The sequence below is a fragment of the Nomia melanderi genome, chromosome 13, assembly GCF_051020985.1.
Source record: "Nomia melanderi isolate GNS246 chromosome 13, iyNomMela1, whole genome shotgun sequence".
NCBI classification, from domain to species: domain Eukaryota; kingdom Metazoa; phylum Arthropoda; class Insecta; order Hymenoptera; family Halictidae; genus Nomia; species Nomia melanderi.
The window spans coordinates 5301491-5325551 of record NC_135011.1 but is presented as its reverse complement, the minus strand read 5'-3'; the positions used below and the strand labels follow the sequence as shown (position 1 = coordinate 5325551).

General features: G+C 43.4%; 1 protein-coding gene across 9 annotated transcripts in view; it reads right to left on the bottom strand.

The window, feature by feature from the left end:
• mura (ring finger protein murashka) overlaps window positions 1–24061 on the bottom strand; it is a 60080-nt gene that overhangs the window by 15015 nt on the left and 21004 nt on the right. For 3 of the 9 annotated variants that reach the window (XM_076373325.1, XM_076373320.1, XM_076373321.1), the window contains one exon: window positions 5011–5360. The exons of 1 other annotated variant lie outside the window; for it this stretch is intronic. In XM_076373325.1, coding sequence (XP_076229440.1) covers window positions 5011–5246 — 236 coding nt within the window. In that variant the 5' untranslated portion in view covers window positions 5247–5360. Of the gene's footprint in view, window positions 1–287; window positions 576–5010; window positions 5361–9013; window positions 9158–14708; window positions 14824–24061 lie in introns of those variants that run through there. 5 more of the 9 variants (XM_076373322.1, XM_076373323.1, XM_076373324.1 and 2 more) reach the window with 4 other exon arrangements.

Below are 24061 nucleotides of genomic sequence, written 5' to 3'. Positions count from 1 at the left end.
AACGGAACTTTCAAAAGTCAGTGAAATTGTTCTGAGCCTCAACAGTGCCATTATTTAGACTTCAATTCTGCAATTGTTGGTCTGCAATTCAGTTTGTGTATTGCTAAACCAGTTTCTCTAGTACTTTTTCAGAGATGCATCTGTTATCTATTAAACAACTGAATGTATCATTTCGACCTCTGGTAGTTCTAGTGTTAAGTTAGTCTTCAATCGATCCGTTCGAAAAAAAAAATGGTACCAGATCTAACGGTTGACGACACCGGTCAAAGTGTTAGAAATAAACACACCTATACGCCCTCCGATACGGTACAATTATCATGGCGACGAGACTCCTGCTCTCTTATCCCGAACTCGTTACTAATCCGAACGCCGCGCGAGATAAAACGTTCTGTCGCGCTAGATACACTGCGCGCTCGCGACACAGCAAGACGTAATATTATTTCTAGCGACGCGCAGCTGAACAAATGTGGCCGGGGCCCCATTGCTGTTTATATGAATCATTCACGATATAATAATCAACAAATCTATTACAACGTCCCTATCCGATCAACTATCCGACCTGTGTTCGACACGTTCGGGCCCCTCTGTAAGGAGGTTTGAGCACAGAACAATGATGTACATAACAAGAATACCAGACGTAGAAGGCTGAACGTGTATATACTCATCCAAACTGCTATACTCGTATATACAGTGAGTAACGTTAGTAACTCGAAGTAACTCGAAGTAAAAAAGTGCTACTCTACAAAATATCCGGATATTAACACATTGCGTACCGGCTAATTTTCAGAAAACTGAATTGTGCGGCTGGAAATTTTCACTGAGGTCAACTTACACCACTATACATAGAAAAACTCAGATATCATATCGTTATGTAATATATTTTAAATAGATAATGAATCCGAATTAAATTTTATATTTTTTTAATGCTGTGGTAATTAGCGAAGTTGCATAGCTAAGTGTCTTTATATAAAAACGAGATTTCTTGTTAGCGGTACGCAATGTGTTAACCCTTTGCACTCGGGAGTTTATCGCTAGAAATATTTGAAGATTTTCTGATGAGATAGAAGATATTTTGTGAGACTAGAGAAATTATACGTACATTGAGGAACAAAGCTATTTTATATCAATATTTTTGAAATTGGTGGGTTATATAAGGTATAATATTAAATATCAAATTTTATAGTTTTAATGTATGAAACCAAGTAAGTGACCTCTCTACTGCGAAAGGTCAAAGTAACGTGAAAATCGGACAGTGTGACAGCCATGAATATTTGTTGAAATAAATATTCTCGAGTGCAAAGGGTTAACAACCGTTGTAAGTCGTGTAAATAAAACACACTATTATTTACTAGAAATACCTTAACAAAATAGTTGACTGCACTTTTCGTTTGTCACAAGCGAAGTTACGACGTAACAAAGTAAAACTCTCAATGTCCGAATATTAAAGTTACTCACTGTATATCATGTACAACGCATGCTGAACAAGATAACTGATGAAACGTAGAAATATCGTACGCAAACGACAGAGAAAATAGATAGTACGATGATGGTACAGAAAAAAAAGAATAAACAAGCATTCGCGGCAAGAGAAAAATCATATTCACCAGTAACGAACGCTACAAGATTATTATTGATCTCGGTAGTCTCCAAGGTCGCGTGCTACACGTTCTATACGTGTGTACCATGCAGCAATGAGTTCGTACGAAAATTCGAGATTTCCATATTACACTTACGGACGTCAACCGAAACACAACGGCACGCAGGAAACAATTTTTCGCGGTACATTCATCGTGGCAATTCGTGGACACCGTATCTCGGCGTTGTGTATCCTCCATTCTATTTACAACGTGCGATCGTGTGTGTTCCGTGTGTACGAAACACGCTTTCACGAACGTGGGCAGTAGCCGCGCGCGCGGAGCGAAGCTGACGCCTGCCTTTTTCCTCGTGCAAACGTGCCGTCGTCTATGTGTCGCGTGAACACAGGGGGGACACCGGTCAAATTTTCAACGGTCAGCAATATTCGCGCGCGTTTCCGGTGACGAAACGACACTCCGACGAGTACCGACCGAGCCGGGCCGAGAGAACGAAACACGAGACAGAGTTTCCTATCCGTGTGGCCTGACGAGGAAAGGAAACGATGCGCCGCGACGAAACGTTCACGTCCTACGTCGAACGTGCGCATCGCAAGGAGAGCACCCCTGCCGACCGTTTATTATCGTTGATTAGAACGGTCGACTCTCCTCGACCTGCTGGTTACATTGAAAATTAAATACACACTTGCCAGGCCGAACGCGTCGCTCTGCAAAACACTTTCGCGGCGCTCACGACGCTCCCGTTCCTACCGCGGACTCAACGCGTAGAATAGACTGTCGTCGAATATATCTTTCTGTCAAATTATTGGCAATCGATTTTTTACCAGTCTCGAATCGGAATAGAGACGAGACTGTCAGTGGGAATATGAATTAGGTGTAATGAGAGATTCGAGTTTTAAGGGAAGTAATAATAGTGTTCTTATCGAGTTTTAAGGTTATACGTGTGTTGAAAGAGATAGAGAGATTTTAATTGTGCTTAACCCTTTGCACTCGAGAATATTTTTCTCAAGAAATATTCATTATTTTCTGATGAAATATCAATGATACTTTTCACAACTGACATAAAGGAATACCTTGCATAAAGTAAGTGACAGAACTATTTTATTTCGACGTTTCATGTGTTGAAGCACTATATAAAATTTAATATTGAACTTTAAATTTTATCATTTTGTTGGGTCGAATCGAGTGCCGACTGAAAGGCGCCTCTCGAGTGCAAAGGGTTAACGGTTAAAGGGTTAGAGTGAGAGGTATTGTATTTTTTATTCTTTGCAGAATTTATATTCTAAAAAACATATTGAACAAATTTAGAATATCTATATATTTATTATTTATCTATGAAAAAATAACTTTGAGAATATATATATTTGCTTCGACTAGTTGCTACTGTCACCAGAAAAATCTGCCAATCGTAAAGGGTTAACCCTGTGCACTCGAGAGGCGACTCTCAGTCAGTTTGCTTGAGCGCAGTAAAATTATAAAATGAAAAACTCAATATACAGTGTTGAATGAGCTATGAACACATGAAACAGGAATAAAACAATTCTGCCCCATAATTTATGCAAGGTGTTTCTTTATGTAAATTGCAAATAATATTGTTAAATATTTCGTCAGAAAATAATGTTTGCAATGAAAAATATTGTCGAGTGCAAAGGGTTAACACTAGAACTACCGAACAGTGAAATTAACTTCTTGAAATTTTTCTGTGAAAATTCCAACAATACTATTATTGAGATTTCTTTTAATTTACAATTCAGTTTGCCTACTGTTGAATCAATTTCTGTAATTGTGTCAGAGAATTATCTGTTGTTTTCAATCATTGTTAACACTAGAACTACCAGATGGCTCAAAATGACACATTCCATATTTATTCTTCCATAATAATTGAAAGCATATAAATGCTTCTTCCAGAAATGATTGAAATCATTGATTTATTAATATACAAATTAAAATATAATCTAACTGACATCTTAATCCACACATCTATAGTTTCTATAAAAGAATGTTTAAAAAGCAGTTCAACTGTTCTGGTGTTAAAGTAATCAAGAATGGATGATTTTGACCTTTGGTAGTTCTGGTGTTAAGATCGGTGTACGGTATTAGCGTTCGAGGTCGTAGAGAATGTAACGAGGCCACGGGTTCTTTAGAAAAATTTGTATTTCAATAAACGTGGAAAATTCTCTTCGAGTCTATTCTACGCTTGGTCTGCGGTTGAATTTTTCACGGGCGTAACGAAAGAGAACTGATCGGCACACTTAACTGCCGGTCGACCGTTATGGAAACCGTTTCGAGAATTATGCCAGCATTGTGCGTTACGAAATTACGCAACCGGTATCCTAGCTAACCAAATCGCGACACTTCCGATTGCGGGAATTAAAGTACGCGACGAATGCGATCGGATACGACGCGGAGTCGATTGTAGGAATTTGTTATTTGACTCATAAGATTCGGTAAATGTAAAATAAAAAAGGTACAAACATAGACTCGCGATAAAAGATCATTTCCATTATTAAATTTGACACGGATGGGACGAAAATAAATCAGCAAGCTTAATATATATCTTCAAACGATATCAACAATTCAATGACTAGCCCCAAAGACACCCCAAAATAAATCTTCCCTGAAACCCAGACACTCACGAGCTAACCTTCGTATTTTTGACAAATTAAAAAAAACTTAACCCCTTGCCATACAATGATCAGCGAGACTCGCGACGAACATTTCCAGATTAATTAACCAAAAATCAATGTTGCTCATTCTTCCCACGCATCAAAGCAAAAAACTATTTTCCTATTATCAATCTATTATCTTCAAATGAAATTTCTGCCTAACCCCTTAATGCAAATTTCTTTGTGCAACATTATGTACCAATTTCAAATCAAACTATATTTCCATTTGATCGTCAATATAAAATTACCACTCAAACTTTCCTAAATTTTATACAGAAGCAACAAATTCTACTCTTGAATTTAACACTAAAACTACCGCGCATTTAATACGATTAATATGTAATCAATATAAAAATTGTAACGATAGATTTGCAATTTCTTCAGACATTATCATAGTAACCAACTGAAACTATTTGTTTTCATTTCGAACATTCAATGGTTTCAAGATATCAATAATTACGAAAAAAAAGATCGAAACCATTTCGACTGGTACGGTAGTTCTAGTGTTCAAATCGTTAAATTCCAATAGTCCTCCGTAAATCCTCGAGTCCCCAATCTCGCTTAACATTAAGCGGTCAAAATAAAACTAACAATTTCTCCGTCCAAATCGCCAATAACGTCACACAATCAGCAACCAAATAATACGTCAAGGGGTTAATATAAAATACCAAAAAAAAAAGAAAACAAAAACAACCAACAAAATATATTTAAACGACTCGAACGGACCGGAAGTGCACAAGATCGTTATATACCCGTTATGGAAGCGTGGCGGTGGACACTGCCGGTACGGGTATTCCTTGTTGCCGGTGTATTGCTGAGGTATCTGGGCATGCTGAGGGTGTTGGTTGTGAGGGTGCCATCCACCGCGGGCGTGAGGCGACGCTGGCGGTCTCGAATGAGGCCCAGCCTGGGCGCCACCAGTTATGACGGCCCTGTAACGTCCCTGCATGCCCAAGCCGCGATGCTGATGACTCCCAGGGCCGTTCATTCCCTTCCCCTCGTACTGTCTCTTTTTCGAGCTTATTCTACACCCTTCCTTTCCTCTTATGTATCCCTCTTTTACCTTCTCTATTTCTTTTTCTCTCGTTCGCTCTCACGCCACCTGCGTATGTATATACATATATGTATAGAGACACTTATATATACTTCTCTCCCTCTCTCTCTCTCTCATTCGCTCTCTCTCTTTCTCTCTCTCTCTCTCTCTCGCTCTCCCTTTCCCTCCCACTCTTTTTTCCTCGTGTTATCGTTGTCGGATGACAGAGACACAGGGCGAGGTTAAGCTCACCGCGCAATTTCGCTCGGCTCGTATTTTCTCTCGGCGGTCCCTCTCTCTCTCTCTCTCTTTCTCTCAATCTATCTCTCTCTCCCTCGATCTATCTCTCTTCGTCTCTCCCTGTTTACGTGCACGCCCCACGCGAACAATCCTCCGAGGTATCGAAACCCGGCGAGATTATTCGAACGACGTTACACGAGGTTCCAGCCGAGAGCACTTGGAGACGAGGCTAGAACGATTTCAGGAGATTTCGAGTTCGCGCCCGCTCTTTCGAAACGTCGGAAGAACACATCCGAGCCGGCCGCCATATTGACCGCTGCTGCCGCCAGGGACGACGCGCGCGATTCGATCGCCCCCGGTGCCTCCGCGCCTAACCCTCGTGCACCGTTTTCACGTTAACCCCTTTGCACTCGACAGTTTTTCACCCGGGGATATTTGAATATTTTCTGCGGGGACGGAGAGGATATTTTGGAAATACTAACTCGAGGAGGTACATTCAGGGAGAACTTGGAATTTCAATGGAAATCTTGAAATAAGTCGAAGTTAATTCCAGGCGTATCGATTCTATGAAAATACCTTTCCTATTTTTACACGATCGAGCGTATGAACTATTTGGACGTTTCGAACATTTTTACCGCGACGGAGATATGCGGAAAATTTGAGAAACAACCGCAACGATGATAACGCAATTCGATCCAATACTTTGATATATTTTTTTCGTATTTCGCTTCGTGAAATCGTTCGGTATTCGACGTGTTAATATTTCTCAAACTGATACACTGTAGGAAGTATAATATTAAATATCGAATTTTATAGGTTTACTGTGTGAAATCGAGTGAGAGTCATCTCTCGAGTGCAAAGGATTAATTTTTGTTTTCAGTAAACTTTCTGGTACCGAGGCGTACAATTTATATTCCAATGATTTGTAAATAGACGTTGATTGTACATCGAGCTATTGACGAATGAGTTGTGAAGCTACTGTTTACATATAAATTTGAATTGTCTGAAAATATTAAATGTAAAGATGTTAATGTTACATATGCTTGATAAACGTGTATGAATATGTACGTAAGTGAAACGAAATGTCCGTAAAACGGTTGCCGAAAATAAAGATATATTTGGGTGAGCAATTCGTCAATAAATTTTATTTCGCTTGACACCGTTCAACCCGCTATAAATCTTATGAAAGCCCGCGGTTTATAAGTTAGTATTTTCTTTTAATTGAACGTCAACTCTGATCCAACTGAATTTAATTGAACGGTGCACTAGAGGTAAAAGCGGACTCGCAATTTTTCTCTCGCCCGCTGCTGGTTGGTTAGGGGTTGCTATTTCGCGTGTTGTTTGAATACACGACCGTCGACGCGTTCCTATTTGGACACGCGTAATTTACGGTACACGAGTATGTGTTGTCGAAATACATGTGCCCAAGTAAATGGTAATACCGTTACTGTTAAATAAACGGCGATATTGTCCTGAGATTGCAGTGAACACCGAATTTTTTGCAACAAAATTTGTTCTTTGTGATCAATGTTCCTTATTCGACAAACATTTTCCGTTCACTCGAACGAATGTACCCGAACGTAGCGAATAAATACACGTGTACCATAAACTACATGAATTTACATTTCATCCCCCGCGATCACATCGCGTCGTTCAACAATAGAATCCGGCCTACTCGAATCCACGACGGCGAAGGATTAACTGTCGCTGCCGAAAAGAGACAAATCGTTCGCACGGTAAGCCAGTCCAATCGATGCATCGACAGCGCAGTATGTATGTTCAGGAACAACCGTACCATGCAATGCGAACGGTGATAATTGTTCAAAAAGGAATCGAGGAAACGTGTAGTAAAGAGAAAACCGCTTGGCCGAGCCAATTCGCGAGCGCGACCGACGAATTTCCGCGTTTTTCCTCGATCGACACGCGATTAAAAAGGATTTCTATGGTGCAAATTGTTTGAGGGTCTTCGATAAACATTCAGCATGCGAGTCATCAATGGCGAGCAGCTCGGACGTGCGTTTTCTTGCCACGTTTCGAGTAAAAAGCTCTGTGTTATCTTGCTTCGGTGGGTTCACGTACAAAAACGCTTCGGAAAATTCGAATACTTTTTGGCTCTGAACATTCCCGCTGTATTTTGACATATCTACCTGAACAAATAAGAAAACTGTGACATTTGTTCGACGAGTATTCGTCTGCTATTTTTGCCGGATAACTAGTACACTTGGTGGACAATACACAGCCTATCGATGACATGTTGATCAGCCATCCGCAAAGACGTCCGCCAGACCATCTCTTCGCTGTTTTCTCGACCACTCCATAGAAGTTTGCAACGGTACGGTTGAAGAGGTCACTCGGGAACGTGGAACACAACTGAACTCGAACTCGATTTCCATTAATTTTCATATAAAAATCGACGTCCCTGGAATAGGGGATCTACGAAGTTCGCCGAGGCCAATGAAATTTACGATTTTGCAGCAACAAAGTCCGCGAAAATTGAAATTTAACAGAGGTGTTCTGCTTCGTTACGAGCGTATTTCCCTGAAATGATGGGAGATTTTGCTCGATGCCAACTTTTTCTATCGAAAGCATCGGCTATTGTCCGCCAATTGCACAGGAACAAAGGCGTGATCGGGCGACACGGAAAACTCCGTGGAAAACACGCTTCAAAAAACGTTTAAACGATTCAAAATTCGTCGAATTCTCGAGAGCGTTATTGTACATCGGGATGTGCGGATATGTAAGTACGTTCACACCGGTTGAACGACCACGTTGATCCGCGTGTGGATGTGTCTCTCGCCTGTCTTCGGCAAACGTTCGCGTTCGTCGCGAGATCTGGAGAGCCCGCGAACAGGAGCGCTTGATAATCCCGTGGGAATATTTATGAAATCGTGGTCGATTTCTATTCCCAATCTCGTTTTGACTTTCTTTGTCAAGTACCAAACGATTCGAATGCCAGAACGAATACTATACTTGCGCCCGTTTTCTTTCAACGACGAACGAACGTTCGACTGACCGTACGCAACCGCCGCGTGCAACTTCAAACGGAAATTCGATGCGAAATTATAAGGAAACGAAATTTTTCTTTCGTATCCTGTAACATTCTATAACTCTATAATTCTATAATTCTATAATTCTATAATTCTATAATTCCAGATATTTAAAGAGAAAACAACAAATTTTCCATCAGCTCTTCGAATATTCAAAACAACCGCGGACACCGATGCGTTTCAAACTTATTTCGCTTGCTTTTCCTCTTCTCGAATTTAGCTCTCACAGCGCGGTGCTCGCGCGACTCGACAACCGCGACTAATTGAAAGAAAAAACGATTCTTCGGCGGATTTGAATTGCAAACGAAACGAATATATCTCATCCGCGAGAGCGGCTGCGAGCGCAGGGGTTGCGTTCCGGTTTCGCCGCAAGAAAGGCGCGCGTGCTCGACGATGTTTCGCCTGGTTCACGTGAAAACTCGTGATGTCCCGTACTGCGTACTGCGGACGTCTCCTTAGCGCGGGGCCAGGCTCCCCCGGTAAGAAAGAACTCGACGGAACGTCATTGCTCCTCTTCGATGGCTCGCCGTCACGCGAACCGTGCTCGGCGACGTTTCTAGCGTGACTTTAGCCTAGAAGCTAGAAGCACAAAACAGGGTTGGCGAGTTAACAAATCGGGAGGAACATCTGGACGATCGTTGGACAGAGCGGTGCAGAGTTTGGAGAGGGTTGGCCGACTCGAGAAGCGACGAGAGAGCGTAAGGTTCGAGAGATCGATGCGTGTCGCCCGACGAACTGCACAAAAAGCCCGACGAACGGATGCGAGAGGCGATGCGCAAGAAACGAGAGGAAGCTTCATGCAAAACGGCAGAGAGGATGCACGTTAGTACTGCGGGACCGTTAATTCTTCGCTGGCGTGGAAACTGGATACGGAGATTGGGGTGGTTTCAACCGTTGCGCGCTGCTCGAGGAACCGTTCTACCGAAACGATCGATTTCCTTCTGCGTTCGTTGCAAGAGTAAGGTCTTAAGATGAAATATTAGTTACATTCTTTTGAGTTTCGTCATTCGTCCGGAGGAACAAGAGAGGATTCAGAGGAGATTCACTGAGGGAATCGGATGAGCTGATCCTATCGGATCCTATTCTATTTACAACCCTCTTTCATGTTATCACCTTCTTAGCATTCGAGATCGAATTTCCGAATCTATAATAATTTCCTACGTTCCCCTGCTTTTTAACCAAATTCCTATATTTTCAGACTATCAGAACATTTCCGACGATAAATCTGTCTACCACAAACAGTAACAGAAGACTCCGACGACCCAAAGGGTGGAACCGTCGATGCCCACGAACGCTACACCAGTGGCCGTCGAAGGTGCAACGATCTCATCAGAGTAGGCGATAGAGAGAAGCTAGGTCCCAAGTATCCTTTGTCAAATAGTCTTATCGTCCCGCGGCATATGGTGCTTGTTCAGACGACTCCCTTCGGCCCAAGTGTCCCAGTTACTTCCGATACGAACGGCGGAGGCAGACCTCGGAGCCAGTGGCCGTCGCCGCTTACGAATTTACATAAACGCACAGCTGACAGAGCGAGCAGCTTGTTCGGCACCGTCTCCTTCTATAGGCGAACGTTACGTTTTCCGTTTACGACGGGCGAATAAGTTAGCGACGCGCGTCACCGCGGCTACGGCACACCGGCAGCCTGTAATCGTTAATTCCATCTCGGAGCCGGGCGGAATCGTCGTCGGACGTCTGCTGGTGCCATTTGCGAGCGTGCAACTTTCCGAGCGTTTACTCAAGGAAAACGTGTGCCGCTGCGGGCGGAACACGGAGATGACGGAATCGCCCTCCCCGACCTATCGGTAACCGTTCCGCCCGGCTCGCGTAGGGATGCCGCCACGATTTTGATAAAACTTCGCCGACCGGTGTGCAACGGCGCAGCTGTGGACGTTCCGATAGTTTCCCAAGCCGTTTACGCGGCTGCGTCGAGCGAACCGTGTACTTCTCGAGCTGCATACGATATGCAGGTGTGCATTAGACACGCGTCTATGCCGCTATTTACGATACACAGTCTGTTCCGATCCTACGGGGTTTCCGAGAAGTAGCAGGATTTTTGAAGTTCTCGTCGTTTTCGTCGGCTACGAGGGTTTCTCGATCTTCGCGGGACAGGTTCAAGGCTCTCGGGAGCATCTAGATCTTCAAGGACTTCAAGAGATTCCAATTTTTATGGTTCTCAAGGACTTCAGGAGCGTTAAGAGTGCGAAGAGCTTCGAGTGCTGACGAGGCTTTTAAGTAATTTTTCAGGTTCTCGGGGATTTCGAAGTTTCCGAGGTCTTCGGAGCTACCGTGGAAGGATACTTCTCGAGAATGACAATATTGAACACGTCTAGAAATAAGACTTATCAAACTTTCAGGTACCTCGTTCGCAAGACCTACGATGCTTTCAGGATTCACGAGACTCTCAGAACCCGCCGAACGAACCTTCCAAACGAGCGACCGCCGACACTTCCAAAACCAGCTAACCAATCATCTATCGCCGAGATAGATCAAACGATTTCGACATTCCGCAGTCACCGGAGTAGCTAAAACTTGACGAGCACGCGTGCTAACCAGTCCAATCTTCATTTCACAAAGAATCCAAAGAATCATCAAAGGGAACGAGCTCCGAGCCATCGGGTCCACCCACAAATTCCCATGGAGAGCCGCCTGAACGCGAGCAGCGACTGCCACCGCTATCCGCAACATCAGCAACAAGGATCCAGAACGACGAGGCATCCGAGTCCTTTGAAAACCCCGTCCTCTCCCGTGGCTGGAGCTTTTTTTAGAACCGTCAGAGAGCCGAGTCGAGTTTCGAGGATCCTCGTCGGGCCCGAAAATTCGCTACGATCGGCCGCCTCTCGTATTGCTACTCGTCGGTGATTCCTTTTTTTTTCCTCCTCTTTTGTGTTGGGGCCATGGCCCAGCGCGGAGAAGCCGGGGCGAGGCAGGAGGAAAAGGAGAGAGAAGAGAGGCCAGGCCCAAAGCAACGGGGCCTGGATATTCCGGTTCACTTAATCGTTTCTTCGGACTTGAGATCGTGGCTCGGCCTCTCTCCGGCCGTTCCGACCGAAAAAATGAAGAAAAAGATCGGGACCCACGAGCTGTCCGTGTACACAAAGGGGCCAGAAAGCGTTCTAGGCCCGCTGAATGCAGGCTACTCAAAATCGTCCGCCAAATGTTGCCGAATTTCGTTCGTGGAACACGACCGCGTGTTCTCTTCGACGATTGTTACTGCTGATTACTAGGCGGCCTTGCTGCCAGACGTACTTACTCGGGGAACTCCGCCAACGGGATTAAAAAGCTGAATTTCATGGAGGAATCTTTGAACACCTTGATACTCCGACTGCCAAGTAAACACTCGAAACTCTTATGCAGTCCAGACAGTTTTCACTCTGACGGGTTTCAGTTTTAAAGTAAGATAACATTAACATGAGAGTGTTAAATATGCGAAATTCAAATAAATTGAATTATTATAAGAATAATATTATAGTTATTATATTGAATTATGTGTATTGAATGACTGTAACGCACATTAATTATAAAAATAAATACTTTCGATTGAATACTATAATGAATGTATAACAGGAATTTGTTACAATTTTTGTGAGGACTGCTCGGTAGTTCTAGTGTTAATAAAGCAGAAACTAAAAAGATTCTGTATAGATTGATCAAGTATTTTTCTTATGGCTTATACACCCAACAGTCGGTTCGTTCGACACGTCACCAAATTGACGTTTAAGTTCGTGCGAGAAAAATCATCCCAATGCAAACAGTCAAAGTGCCAAGGATAATCGGAATCTCACGACGCGCGATGGAAGTGACACTCGGATGATGAAATCCTTACGAGATCGAAACGAATTATTGGAACGTGTAGATGAATCTGTCATTACCTAACCAACAATGCTACTATCTTGATGGCAATTACATTTTGTAATGCAAATATTTGATCAATGATCGTTACGCGAAGAGTAATGTATGCTAAAAATTTCGTTGCAGTTGGACGAAGTTGCGTAGTTTCTGAGCAGCCTGAAAACTTGATAATGTTTACCCTTTGCGTTGAACTGGTCGCGAAGATTTATAATTACATTTATAACTACACGTAGAATTAATTTTCGTAGCGATCAATTATTGGGCATAAAGTAATTCGAAGATCCTGCCTGTAACTCAACAACCAGTTTTTAAAGTGCTGTTTCGAATATACTTAAATATCACTTGGAACATTCGACAAGAAATGGATGTCGACAATTAATTACAGCTCGGTTTACGTTAAAAACACTGTCGTGTGGATCGTTCTTCATGGACCACCCTGTATGCACGCGTGTGCAGTCGCAGATCCTGTTTTCCCGAAGAGTTCGGTCCACGGAGTGAAAGGGCACAGCGCGCGATCCTCGTTTTCTGCTTGCAAATTCTGTTTCCGAAACGGAAATCCTTAAACTACCTTTCCCAAAAGATTCTACAGACATCGAGGAACATCGACTAAATAATTGCGCATGAGAACATGGCGAATCATTCATCAATACGCGAATGATTCTCGTATCTTCATAAAATTCGGTGTTTCCAATTTCTCCAAGATACGAGTGTGTTACTTTAAAATATTTATAAAAAATTTCTAATCAATCTGAAATGGAGGAACTCGATATTTCTGAGCAACTTGAATATTTCACCTTGCGAATACAATTAGCACAAACGAATAAACGAACCAGGCGAACAGTACGCTCGGTTGCACCGATGCCGTTATCTTCGCGAGAATCACTCAACTGTTTTCGGGGCAGACAGAGACAAAAAGTGTCCCAACTTTTTAGCACTTAATATACTCGCAGTAAGATACTTTTCATTCTGCTCCGAAATGATAACGATTTACTTATTGAAAACCTATTAATAAGATTTCTTAATGACCGCGCTATATCGAAAAGGAGTTCAATTATTTTCTTCTACGTAATAATCATAAGGGGAATCATTGGATCACGCTATACGAGTCGACTTATTGACCCACGATTATAATTGCCATTGCCATTGGAGAATTTATTGGGAAATCATTAGCTATTAATCATTGGTCTTTAAAACACTATTAAATAACCGCTGGTGGGTGAAGTATTAAAGCGACTCGGTTCATGGCGGTTTACAAATATAATTAACACGTGTTTTACCCTCTCTCTAATGATATCTTTAAAGACTGTGCTCACAAGAGCTACCTCATTGTTATTGATCAGCTAAAAACAAAAAGGATTCCGTGTTCATCGTAAATCTATATTTACTCCACGCGTTAAGTATTGATAATAGAAACAGTACACACGCGGCTTAGAACTGAAAACGACGAACAGAGTTCGCAATAAATTTCATTTAATAGAGTTCGATTCAACGTGCAACTTCAATCCGATTTCATTCTAATCCACTTCAATTCGAAGTTCTTACCGCAGGTTCTACCCGACATAAATATCTTCTCCCATATTTTCTATATTCCACAAACTAATCAATCAACATAAAACTTCGAATTTATTATTACCCATCAAAATTCCGATTCCTCGCAAGATCCTTCCATCCGATTCACCTCGATCCACCCTACCCAATACACGTTTCAATGACGTTTACCGCGATATCTCAAGTAACTAATATTTCGATCACACAACAGCGATTTCTCAAAAAGAACCCCTAAAAAGATCACCTGTATCCCCTCGACAACGTTAAAACAAGAAATCGACTCGTTTCGATCCTGTTCCGTAATTCCGGCGTTAAAACAACGAAGAACAGTCGACGACCATTACCCTTTTTCGCCGTATCGACGAGCAACGTTCGTCCCTATCGACGAAGATAGCAGACAAAGAGAGCGACAGAGAGAGAAGGAGAGAGTGGTGCACGTGTGCACGGGGAGGCGTGCACCATATGCCGCGTATTTGCAGTGTCCGTCGCCGCTGTATATCATTAACGGGCGCGCGCGCACAGGCAAAGTAACTAGCAGGTGCTACGAAGCGCTATTTAACGGCCGATACATCCCTTTGTCCCAATGATAAAAAACCCCGTGGCGGCTTTGTGCCGAGCAATATCGGAAGAGACTCCGCGGAGGCACTGAATTTCAGCCGTGGAGAGAGCAAGGTGCGCGCCATCATGCTTTTCGCGTTTAACGAAATTACCAATCGATGCCTCTGGTACTTACCCATGGCTGTTCGCTCTCGCGGAACGGCAGCGCGCCCGATACTTTTAACACTGGAACTACTAACGCGGCTACGAGCGATACTTCCGACTTCTTCGAGGAATTATTGGAAGGTTTGCCCTGTTCGAACCCTTTGCAAGAGTCCTTGAACACTGGAAATTCTCCTTTCCCAATTATTAACCAGTTAACTGTGTTCGACGAGTATACACGTCATCGTAAAGCTTGACGTGATACTAATTCTTTCAGCGATGAATTCTTTATTCTTCCACATAAACATGTAATTCTTTGTTTCGCTTTGATCTGTGATTAAAATATACTCTACGTGCATTCGTCCTGCGTTCGACGAGTACACGCTCCATTTTTCGATTTTATCGCGCGCAGAACGAGAGGCTTTTCCAATTAAATTCCACAGTTAACTCGTTAAAAAGATTAGATGCTTTGTGAAATTACTAAAGAAATCGATTTAGTGATACACGAATTGAAAGATCGATTGAAACCTTAATAGCTGCTTTCTTAGAGTTCCTATAGATAAATTTGAAAATGCCAATGGCTGCTTGGTAATTCTAGTGTCAATGCTTTGACTAACGATTTCGCGGAGCAAAATGCAGGAAATGGGAAGAATGTAGCGTTTGATCGTATGATTGAATTGCACTATTATTGCTCAGGTTTCTACTGGATTATGTTACAGGGAAAGTTTCTGTTATCAGTGCATTCCTTTTCTTCCTGAACGTTCCGAGCAATGTTTTAGAGGAACGAATGATAGATTGCGAGGTAATGAAAAATGCGTATATTGCGTGGATGCATGAAATGGTACTGCAGAATGTTCGGTGATTGGATAGAGTAGCGTTCCTTAATTTCTTTCGCGATTCAAAATGTTTTTTATTTGTTGGAACAGCGCGACCCGGATATTCAAATTGTTCCAGTGGCCACTTGATTTCACGCTGGATCGCGGCGATTATTCTCCGATCTATGAAAAATTGATTGTGACCCAGTATTGAATGCAAAACTTTCGTACAGGATAACACGAGTTACAAGTAGAGTTGCCGATAACGTTAAACTAGACTTCGTTTCGGAATACAATGAATTACAAAAACTCTAATGATTTACAGTAACTCGAGTAAACAGCAATTAAACTCGTGATTCGCATTTCTCAGTGAACATCTTTGCAAAATGTAAAGAATTTGCATGAATAAATTAATTACGTAAAACGAACAGTGCAGGATATGAAATGCCAGTGGTCAACAGTGACTGGACAAAACAACGACACGTGTAGAAAGAAACTAGGTTTGCCAATCGCGTTTCTAATTATGTAGATCTCAGCGTCAAAATGCAGCCGGCAGCGGCCGCCGGAGGATCCCGACCCGAACGCGCCGCGGTTAATTTCACGATCCTGCAGTTCTTTTGCGAGTTGCATCGAAGTCGAAGAAGGTATGCGCGTTCAGCCACGGACTCTCCTAGTGTAGTTGCGTAAGCAGAGTTAAGTGCATTAATGCTTGCCAGGTCAAAACCCGAAGTTAACCACTTCTACGGTACTCTACGGGTTCCCGGGAGGCGCGTGTACTTTATTTGTGTTCATTACCAACGGTGCTCTGCAGCCTGGCCGTTCTTAGCGGTGGTAATGACTTCATAATTTTCCGATCCTTTGGCGGGATTCGCCGATTTTCCATCGGGCTCGGCGGGCTGAATTACTTTCTTACGAATGCACGAGTAATTAGAACGCGCTGAATAATTTGCGGCTAACGCGATGCCCCGTGATCGCTTGTGACACTGTGTAAGAGTATAACAGTGCTTGTTTTTCTTGTAACTTTTGATGATGGGAACGTATGGTGCCATTTTATATTCTATAATACTCTGTAATAGCTTATGATATTTATAACATATGGTAACAATAATTTATTATAACAGCATCTAGTGTCATATGACATCTACTTGGTACACTATTATAAAGTTACAAATACAACTTCCGGAGAAATGTCCCTAGCAGCCGGTTTCCTTCGCGGATCGTTAGACGAGTTCAGTTGCCGAACAAGCGCTCGTGCCACGAAGAGGATCAACTTCTAGGGACTTCGTCCTAGTAACAAGAATCGCTGAAAGACACCGGCACGTGTAACCGAGAGCGGGTCGAGTCCTCGGATGATGTGGCGCGGTCTGTTTACGAGAAACCCGTTTACCTTTAAACTCCTCTCCCATGGCAGCGAGCAGCAGCTCTCACGAGAAACGGCAAACGCAAAAACCGTCGTCGAGGCGAGGACGAGAAGGAGGCGGACGAGAGACGTGTGCACCGTTCGAGACAACAATGTGATCAAAAGTTGGCTCGAACGGGGTCACCAGACACGATCACCATGCGCCGGGTTCGTTTAATAATCTCCGCCGCTGCGAGTTGAGAGCCACGGCTGCGCCAATGGCACAGCACGCGGAAAGTCGATTCTCGTTGGAAAATTCAATTTTCCAAGAAAACCGTCCTCCGCCCTCTTTTTTATTAGAAGAATACCTGACTCGGACGCGACTAGCATTTCACTGATTCCTGGCGCTCATCAGCCCTTAGCAATTTAAGGGGTGGTTTTTTTTTGCTAGGAAAATCGATTCTATTTCTATTCGCCGAAGGGAACGAGTTATAGGTTAAATTTGCTTTCGGTTATATGAAAAGGTTTTTTGCGAATTCTGCAAACGTATTTTTTACGAATTACTCTGGGTTCAGTAAAGAGTATAGAAAATTGATAGCTCCTCGATGGTGGTGACCCCGGGACATTTGTCCAGAGCGAACGAAAAAAATGAAACCGACGTTTAATCCACGAATATCGTGCAACCTCTGCCACTTTCAGGAAAAAAGAGAACTGACAAAACAGCGCACGCGAGTTAAACGTTTCGAGTTTGAAACGTCAAAGCGTTTCGCGTTTCTCGATGGCCAGAACACGCGGTTTTCGACGCAGAGTTATAAAATTATAACGCGAGCGATGACCAGCGGTAAAACAACGTTTGAAACTTTCAATTTAACCACCTAATGAATTCATTTCATGCGACTCAGCGTGGGAAAAACATGTCTCAAGAGAAAAGTGCGACTATTTCTATCATCCATCCCCTAAGACATCATCTGCCTCCATCGAACTCGACACGCGAACTGCCTCGGATTCCCTGGTAAAAATTTCCCAGTGCCATCTTGAAGGTTCGCGTAGCCTTAGAATGAAAGAAAAATCGATCTCCGAACGGAACGATCCCTTAATTCCTATAGGTTTACTGCGCGGCCGGAGGACCCGGATTCGGGGGCAACTCCCACGAGTCGCGGCGACTGGTTCGGGGGGTTAGGAGACGCGGCGGTGGACGACGGGGCATAAAATTGGACCTGCACCGCCCCGGGAGGGGCACGAGAGGCTCGAATTTATGCCGGTCGACAAGGCGGCAGCTGCGTTTTCGATTTTCCAACAGCTGGTGCGCGGCTCGACGGCCCCGTGGTGTCTCACGGACCCGGCCGCAGAGGAGAGCTAGCTACAGAGCAGCCACAGCGGCAGCTAACTTTCGGTCGTCCACTCGACTAGCCCTTAAAAGGCCGGAACGACAAAAGGCGGTCCCTAGGGCGACGCCGTGGCACGGGTCTGCGTTAGGATCCTGGAACCAGAGTCTCTCTTCGGAAATGCTTCATCTCCTTCGAATCCTCCAGAAATCGCCCTGGTGGAGGAGCGAGCGAGAGGCAGCGAGAAAGGGGGTAGCAGGATAGAGCGAGAGAGGAACTCGAAGGAACTCCAACTCTCTATCGATCCAGGCCGCTTCGTATCACGAAACTAGCTGGCACCCTGGAGAGAGAGCACCGGAGAGAGACGGATAGAGAGACGAACAGAGAGAGAGGGAGGGAAGGAGAGAAGAGCTCAAGGGAGGGAACACGACCATGGACCGAGCGGAGAAATAGGAGATCGAGGCAGGAGGGGATGCCAGAGAAATTTCCACTTTGGTCTCCTCAAAGGATGTACTGCTCGGACGATGGCCTTTTTGTTTTCCACGTAGAGCTCGCTGCTATGACTACAAGCCGGCTTTTGGTATTAGATTGTTGCGTGCCGAAGTTCTGAGTTTCGCTGATTGCCGATTTCGTGGATAATGCAGGTGCCACCGTAGTAGCTGTGTATTCGAAACACGGGAAAGACACTGGTTACATAGTAAATTCACTTTTTGTTTCATTTGGAAGACTGAAGCTCTAAGTTCAACTTTTACAATGGAATTTCGAGTGATTCGCCTGATAGAGTTTACAGGACGGAGCAACCCCTAAGATTAGAAATGAAGAATCAGTTCTAACGAATATCTTGGAATCCGAAGATTCCATTAAGCGCAAACAGGAAACTCGAAATGTAGTTTATTAAACATTCTTACTTATCAGCGCTTCATACTCCCGGAAAATGAAAAGGAAATTTTATTTCATTACGAGCGACTCATGGGAGTTGGCTCAATCATGCCGCAGACGCCAGCGTAGCGCCGATACCTTAACGATTTTCTTTTTTCCTTTTCGATGTGGTGAGTCCCGGCTCCGCGGAAGTTCGATGAAACTTTGATCGAGGTTACGAGCGGCGACTTCGTAATCGGTAACGGTTCCGTCGCGGATCGAAGACATCGCAGCGCGATTCTCCCGTGCCAGTCTCTCTCGCGTGTTCACGGTACGCGGATCCCGGCGAGGGTCGAATTTATGTCTTAATACCGGTTACACGCGGGTCGAATAGATGTTATTCGTTGCGCGAAAGTGTTCGCGCCGGAAGCTCGTTACGCGGAGAACGTATATATCCGGCAGGACTCCCGGTGTTTCGCGTTACGGGGCGGACCTTGAATATTTTAACGCATCCTCGTTTCGCGGCTCCGAAGGCTGCGCCTGGTGCCTGTGTGTGGCCGGCTCCATTCGCGCGCGGCACAATCGTTTCTCTTCGACGCGACTCCTGTCGCGTGTTGCACTTCCTTCCTTCGAGATCAGAGAAACAACCGAGCGAAACGAACCTGATCCTTTCGAGAGACAAAGGGGGTCGTTGATACTTTCATCTCCTCAGAGATAATTTTCTGTGTTCGGAATGCAGAAGGATGACTTTAGATTCTAGTTGGTTATATTCTATATGGTTCGATCGAGTACTTTAGAATATTTCATTTGTAATGACTGAAATTCTATGGAGCTGTGAGAATTCGTTAGAAATATTTGATGATTGGTGTAGACGCTGAAACAGCTTAATCAACAGTAATTTAATGTGGGACTTCGTTACTTTCAGCGAGAACACCCAGGGAGTACTGAGGTTGTAGTTATATATCGTGTGATTATGACAGTACAAATAATTACAGAAAAAATTGATGAAATATGAAACTACTGAGATAAAATTCAACGTCGAATATGCATGGGCACAACTGCAATATTGCACTTGTTATTTATAAAGTGTCCAGTCGTAAAATAACGGATGCTGATGTAATTGCTCGCATATTGTGGTTTTACTACGAACAGCGGTAAGAGACGCTGCCGGTCGCGTTGAGAACCACTGTCGGCCGCTGCGCATTTCTATCGCACAGCTACTGCTACTTTGTTTCCATATTGGAAAACGAATGTTATAAATAGTCTTTCCTAGTGTTATCTATAGAGTAACGTTCTTATCACCCACTGTAGTTAGATTGTCGTCTACATCATCGCTTTTTAAAATAAGCTAACAGATATAAAAAATTAACGCATTTCGAGTATACTCTCCATTTCGATCATCGTTCAAACATACCTATCATCAAAATTGCATAATAAATGATATGATCCTATTCGGAAAAGTTCGTTGAATAACCCTATATAAGGAACAACTGAATAACCATTACAGTTAAAGTTCAACACACCATCAAAGCTAAGAATTTGAACAGTTTTCTTCTTCAATTGACTTTTCGTAGAGCTCAAACTGATTAACACAAACGTTCCCCGTACGCCTACCCAGTGTACGGAAGTCTATTGCAAGTTCAGTAATGGCAGCGAAAATTTCGAACGGTGCAATCAGCTGCATTATAATCCGCCAGCGAGGTCAGTCGGATCGGCGACCGTACAGACAGAAAGCGAAATTCACGAGCACTTAATGGGACCCCCGTAATACGAGGAACATTCGACCAGCGACATTCGCTAGCCCGCAATTAACGGATCCCTATTGTAATGCGATAGCGTATTCGAGCGGTAAATATGACTTACGAGCATTTAGCAGGTCCCCGGTGTAGCGAATTCAAGTGACCGTTGAAAAAAGAATAGGAGACCAACGAGGGATGATCCCTCAGGTATAGAGCGGGCCCAAATTTGAATTCTAGAGGGAAACGTTGACGAACCCTTCGACCGTTCCGATTGAACAAGAAACGTACCTTTAATGCTAAAACTACCCAGCAGTTAAATTAAGCTCTTGGAATTTCTCTAAGAAGTTCCTCTTTGGAGAAACTCGAAGAGTACATTTGTTGAGAGTTTAATTGCTTTCCACTTCAGTTTTCGTGGTGCTGAATCAATTTCTTTAATCATTCCCCAGAGAAATATTTGTTATTTTCTTAATAACTGCAGAAAGAGGACGCCAGGAATAGATTTTGACCAGTCCGATAGTTTAATCTTAAGAGTCTATGGCGGCACACCACCTACACTCGCAAAATTCGGATCAACGAACGGAACCGTTTCGTTGCAAAAGAAAGGGAACAACACTCTTCCAGCAGCTACATCGAACACACTTACGTAAATCTCGAACGACCGGAAAACCGCAACCTTATCGAACAGGACACCCGTTCTATAAAACCGCGTATCAATTTGCGTAACGCATCCTCGCGGGACTGTTCCGTTAGGTCTCGCTCGTTCGAGTGATGCGCTCGTAAGCCGCGGATGTAAGTACGCGAAGTCAGGAAACCGAGGATCGTTTGAAAACCAAAAAGAAAACGAGGAGAGAAAGGAAAGATTCCCGCGTTTTTAACGACGACATCAGTTCGTGCCGAAGCCGGCTACGGTTCAACCCCTTGCATTCTAACAACATGTCAGGCTCGCGAAGGTTTTAAAGAGAATCTAATCAGCATAAGTGTTACCCAACATTTTTTCATTCGAATTACACATTGTTCTTCTGAATATGCCTATAATTTTCCATCGTTCTTAACAAACTATCAATAACCCGATTAACGACAACAAATCACTAACGAACACGTTGTTGGTTTCAATTCATATTATATTTATTAATTCCACTGCATCAGTTTTATTATAATCACGAACAGAAATACGGTCCATAGTTACGAATGTCACGAGTGAGATACAATCGACGCAATTATAGCCGGTTTTCTGGAGCTAAATAGTGGCGCAAGGGGTTCAAATAATTGCGTATCATATTTTCACGTTTGCATTCATATTTTTTGTTTCGTGTATTTTGCTCGGCGATGTCGCCCGACATTCAACGCGTTAATTCATGCCGACGGTATAACAGGTACACTTAGGCCCAGCTGTACTGGACCTACTGGTTTCATGAAATGAACGCGCGAACCGGACCGGGAGTAACAATCCGGAAACGGCGGCCAGTTTTCTCCCTATAAAGCGCGATACGGCGTCGGGTGCATCGCGGAATTCCCCCCCTTGTTTGTTTACGCTGCCGACGCCTCCCGCGGGGTCGGTGGTGGGGCGAAGGGGCAGAAAAACGCATCCCGGTCGGATGCTACCGGCGTTTTCTTGGTCACAGCCAATGATTAACGAGTTCTTACGTGGCCGGTTTACTTTAGGAAATTAGTTTCATGACCTGGCGGGTCACCGCCACCGGCGTACGCTTACCTAACAAGGGTTGGGCCGTTCTTTTCCCTTTCCCCCCACCCTTTTTTTTTACTTTCTCTGGAACGTGAGTAGTAAATAGCGAACGGAAATAATTACCGCGATGAGAATGAGAAATGAGTTTGTTCCAATACGAGGTTGCGTGAGGAAACGATTTTTGAATTAGCTTGATTCTAGGTTCTTCGCGATCCGTTGAAACATATTGAGTTAAAGTGGTTCAACTGTTTGCAGTCGAGCGGCGACTCGCAGTTGTGATTTAGTTTGACAGAAAAATTATGAAATTACGTAATGCAATTGGACGTGGAGTATTGGAATGAAATAGTTCTCTGGTTCTGTTTACCATCGAAAATTTCATTAGCATTGCATTACAACATGATGGATATGTATAGCAGAAAAACTTCCGAATGCAACGCTTAATTCAGTCTGATGGTCCACCGTTTTTCGTCCACTAAATCTCAATTCGAGAGAATGTAAATTTCACGTGTTGATTCGAGGCAGGATATATCGGAATTGTGTGAACTATTCCCGAGGAAGGGACGTCCGTTAATGAAAAAAAGTAACGAAAGCCAGCACGCGTAACACGAAACGAGTTTATTTTTACAGACATCGGTCACACGGAGTCGTGAATTAAGGAAGAGGAGATGGCCTCTCCGCATTCATCCCGAGCGAAACGATAAAAATATTCTATCCGGATAAAGAAGTTCGTGGGACGGACGAAAAGTGCTTTCAGTCACGTTGCGCCGACTGAAAAGGACATTCTAATTGTATCTTGGAACAACATTTCCCGTGGAGACGTCTAACTCTGCGCAATTCTTAGCCCAGCGGTGTGATTCGACACGGCGCACCGGGAAGCAATGGAACACGTCTTGATAATAACGTTTAAACAATTTCTTAAAAGTCTGGAAAACTTTCAGCGAGAACAAGAAAATAAAAATTATCTTTATATTTCGGTAAACCTTGAACTTTCCTTAATGAACGTAAGCTATTCCCACCGTTTCCATACAACGAAAAAACAAATCTATTAATCACCTTCTATACAATATTAAACAATTGCTGAAATTGTCATTTATCTTTAAAGGCGTATAATACTCATTAACCCCTCGACCTACAGTATCACTCGTGACGAAAGTTTCAAACTGAATTTAAGAAATCTAAGAGTCTTGCGCTTGTTAAATATAAAATAAATATTACTTTTCTAGTATCAATCGTTAACATTCGAAGTAAATGTAGATACAGAATAAGTATCAACATTTCTTCGTCCCCTAATAAATTATCAACGTTCATCGATCACAGTTAAGCCATAAATCATAGAGCAAAAGGATGCATCGCGATTAAAGAAACTAAACTCTCCAACATAGAAACCGCCGACTTCGAAACTCCAAAATATCGCTAATAATGATCCCAAGATTGCCTCGCTAACAACCCGACCATTCAAAACAATCCAGCACTTATCGCATAAACCAATGAAAGCCGATAATCTCGTCAAACATCCGTTCAATCCTCAATTCCTTCAATCCACGCCATAATCCTGAAATTTATCAGCCGATCCCATTCGGCCGGTTTTTATTTCCCATGGTTCCCGAACGGTGCCCGTTCTCTCCGC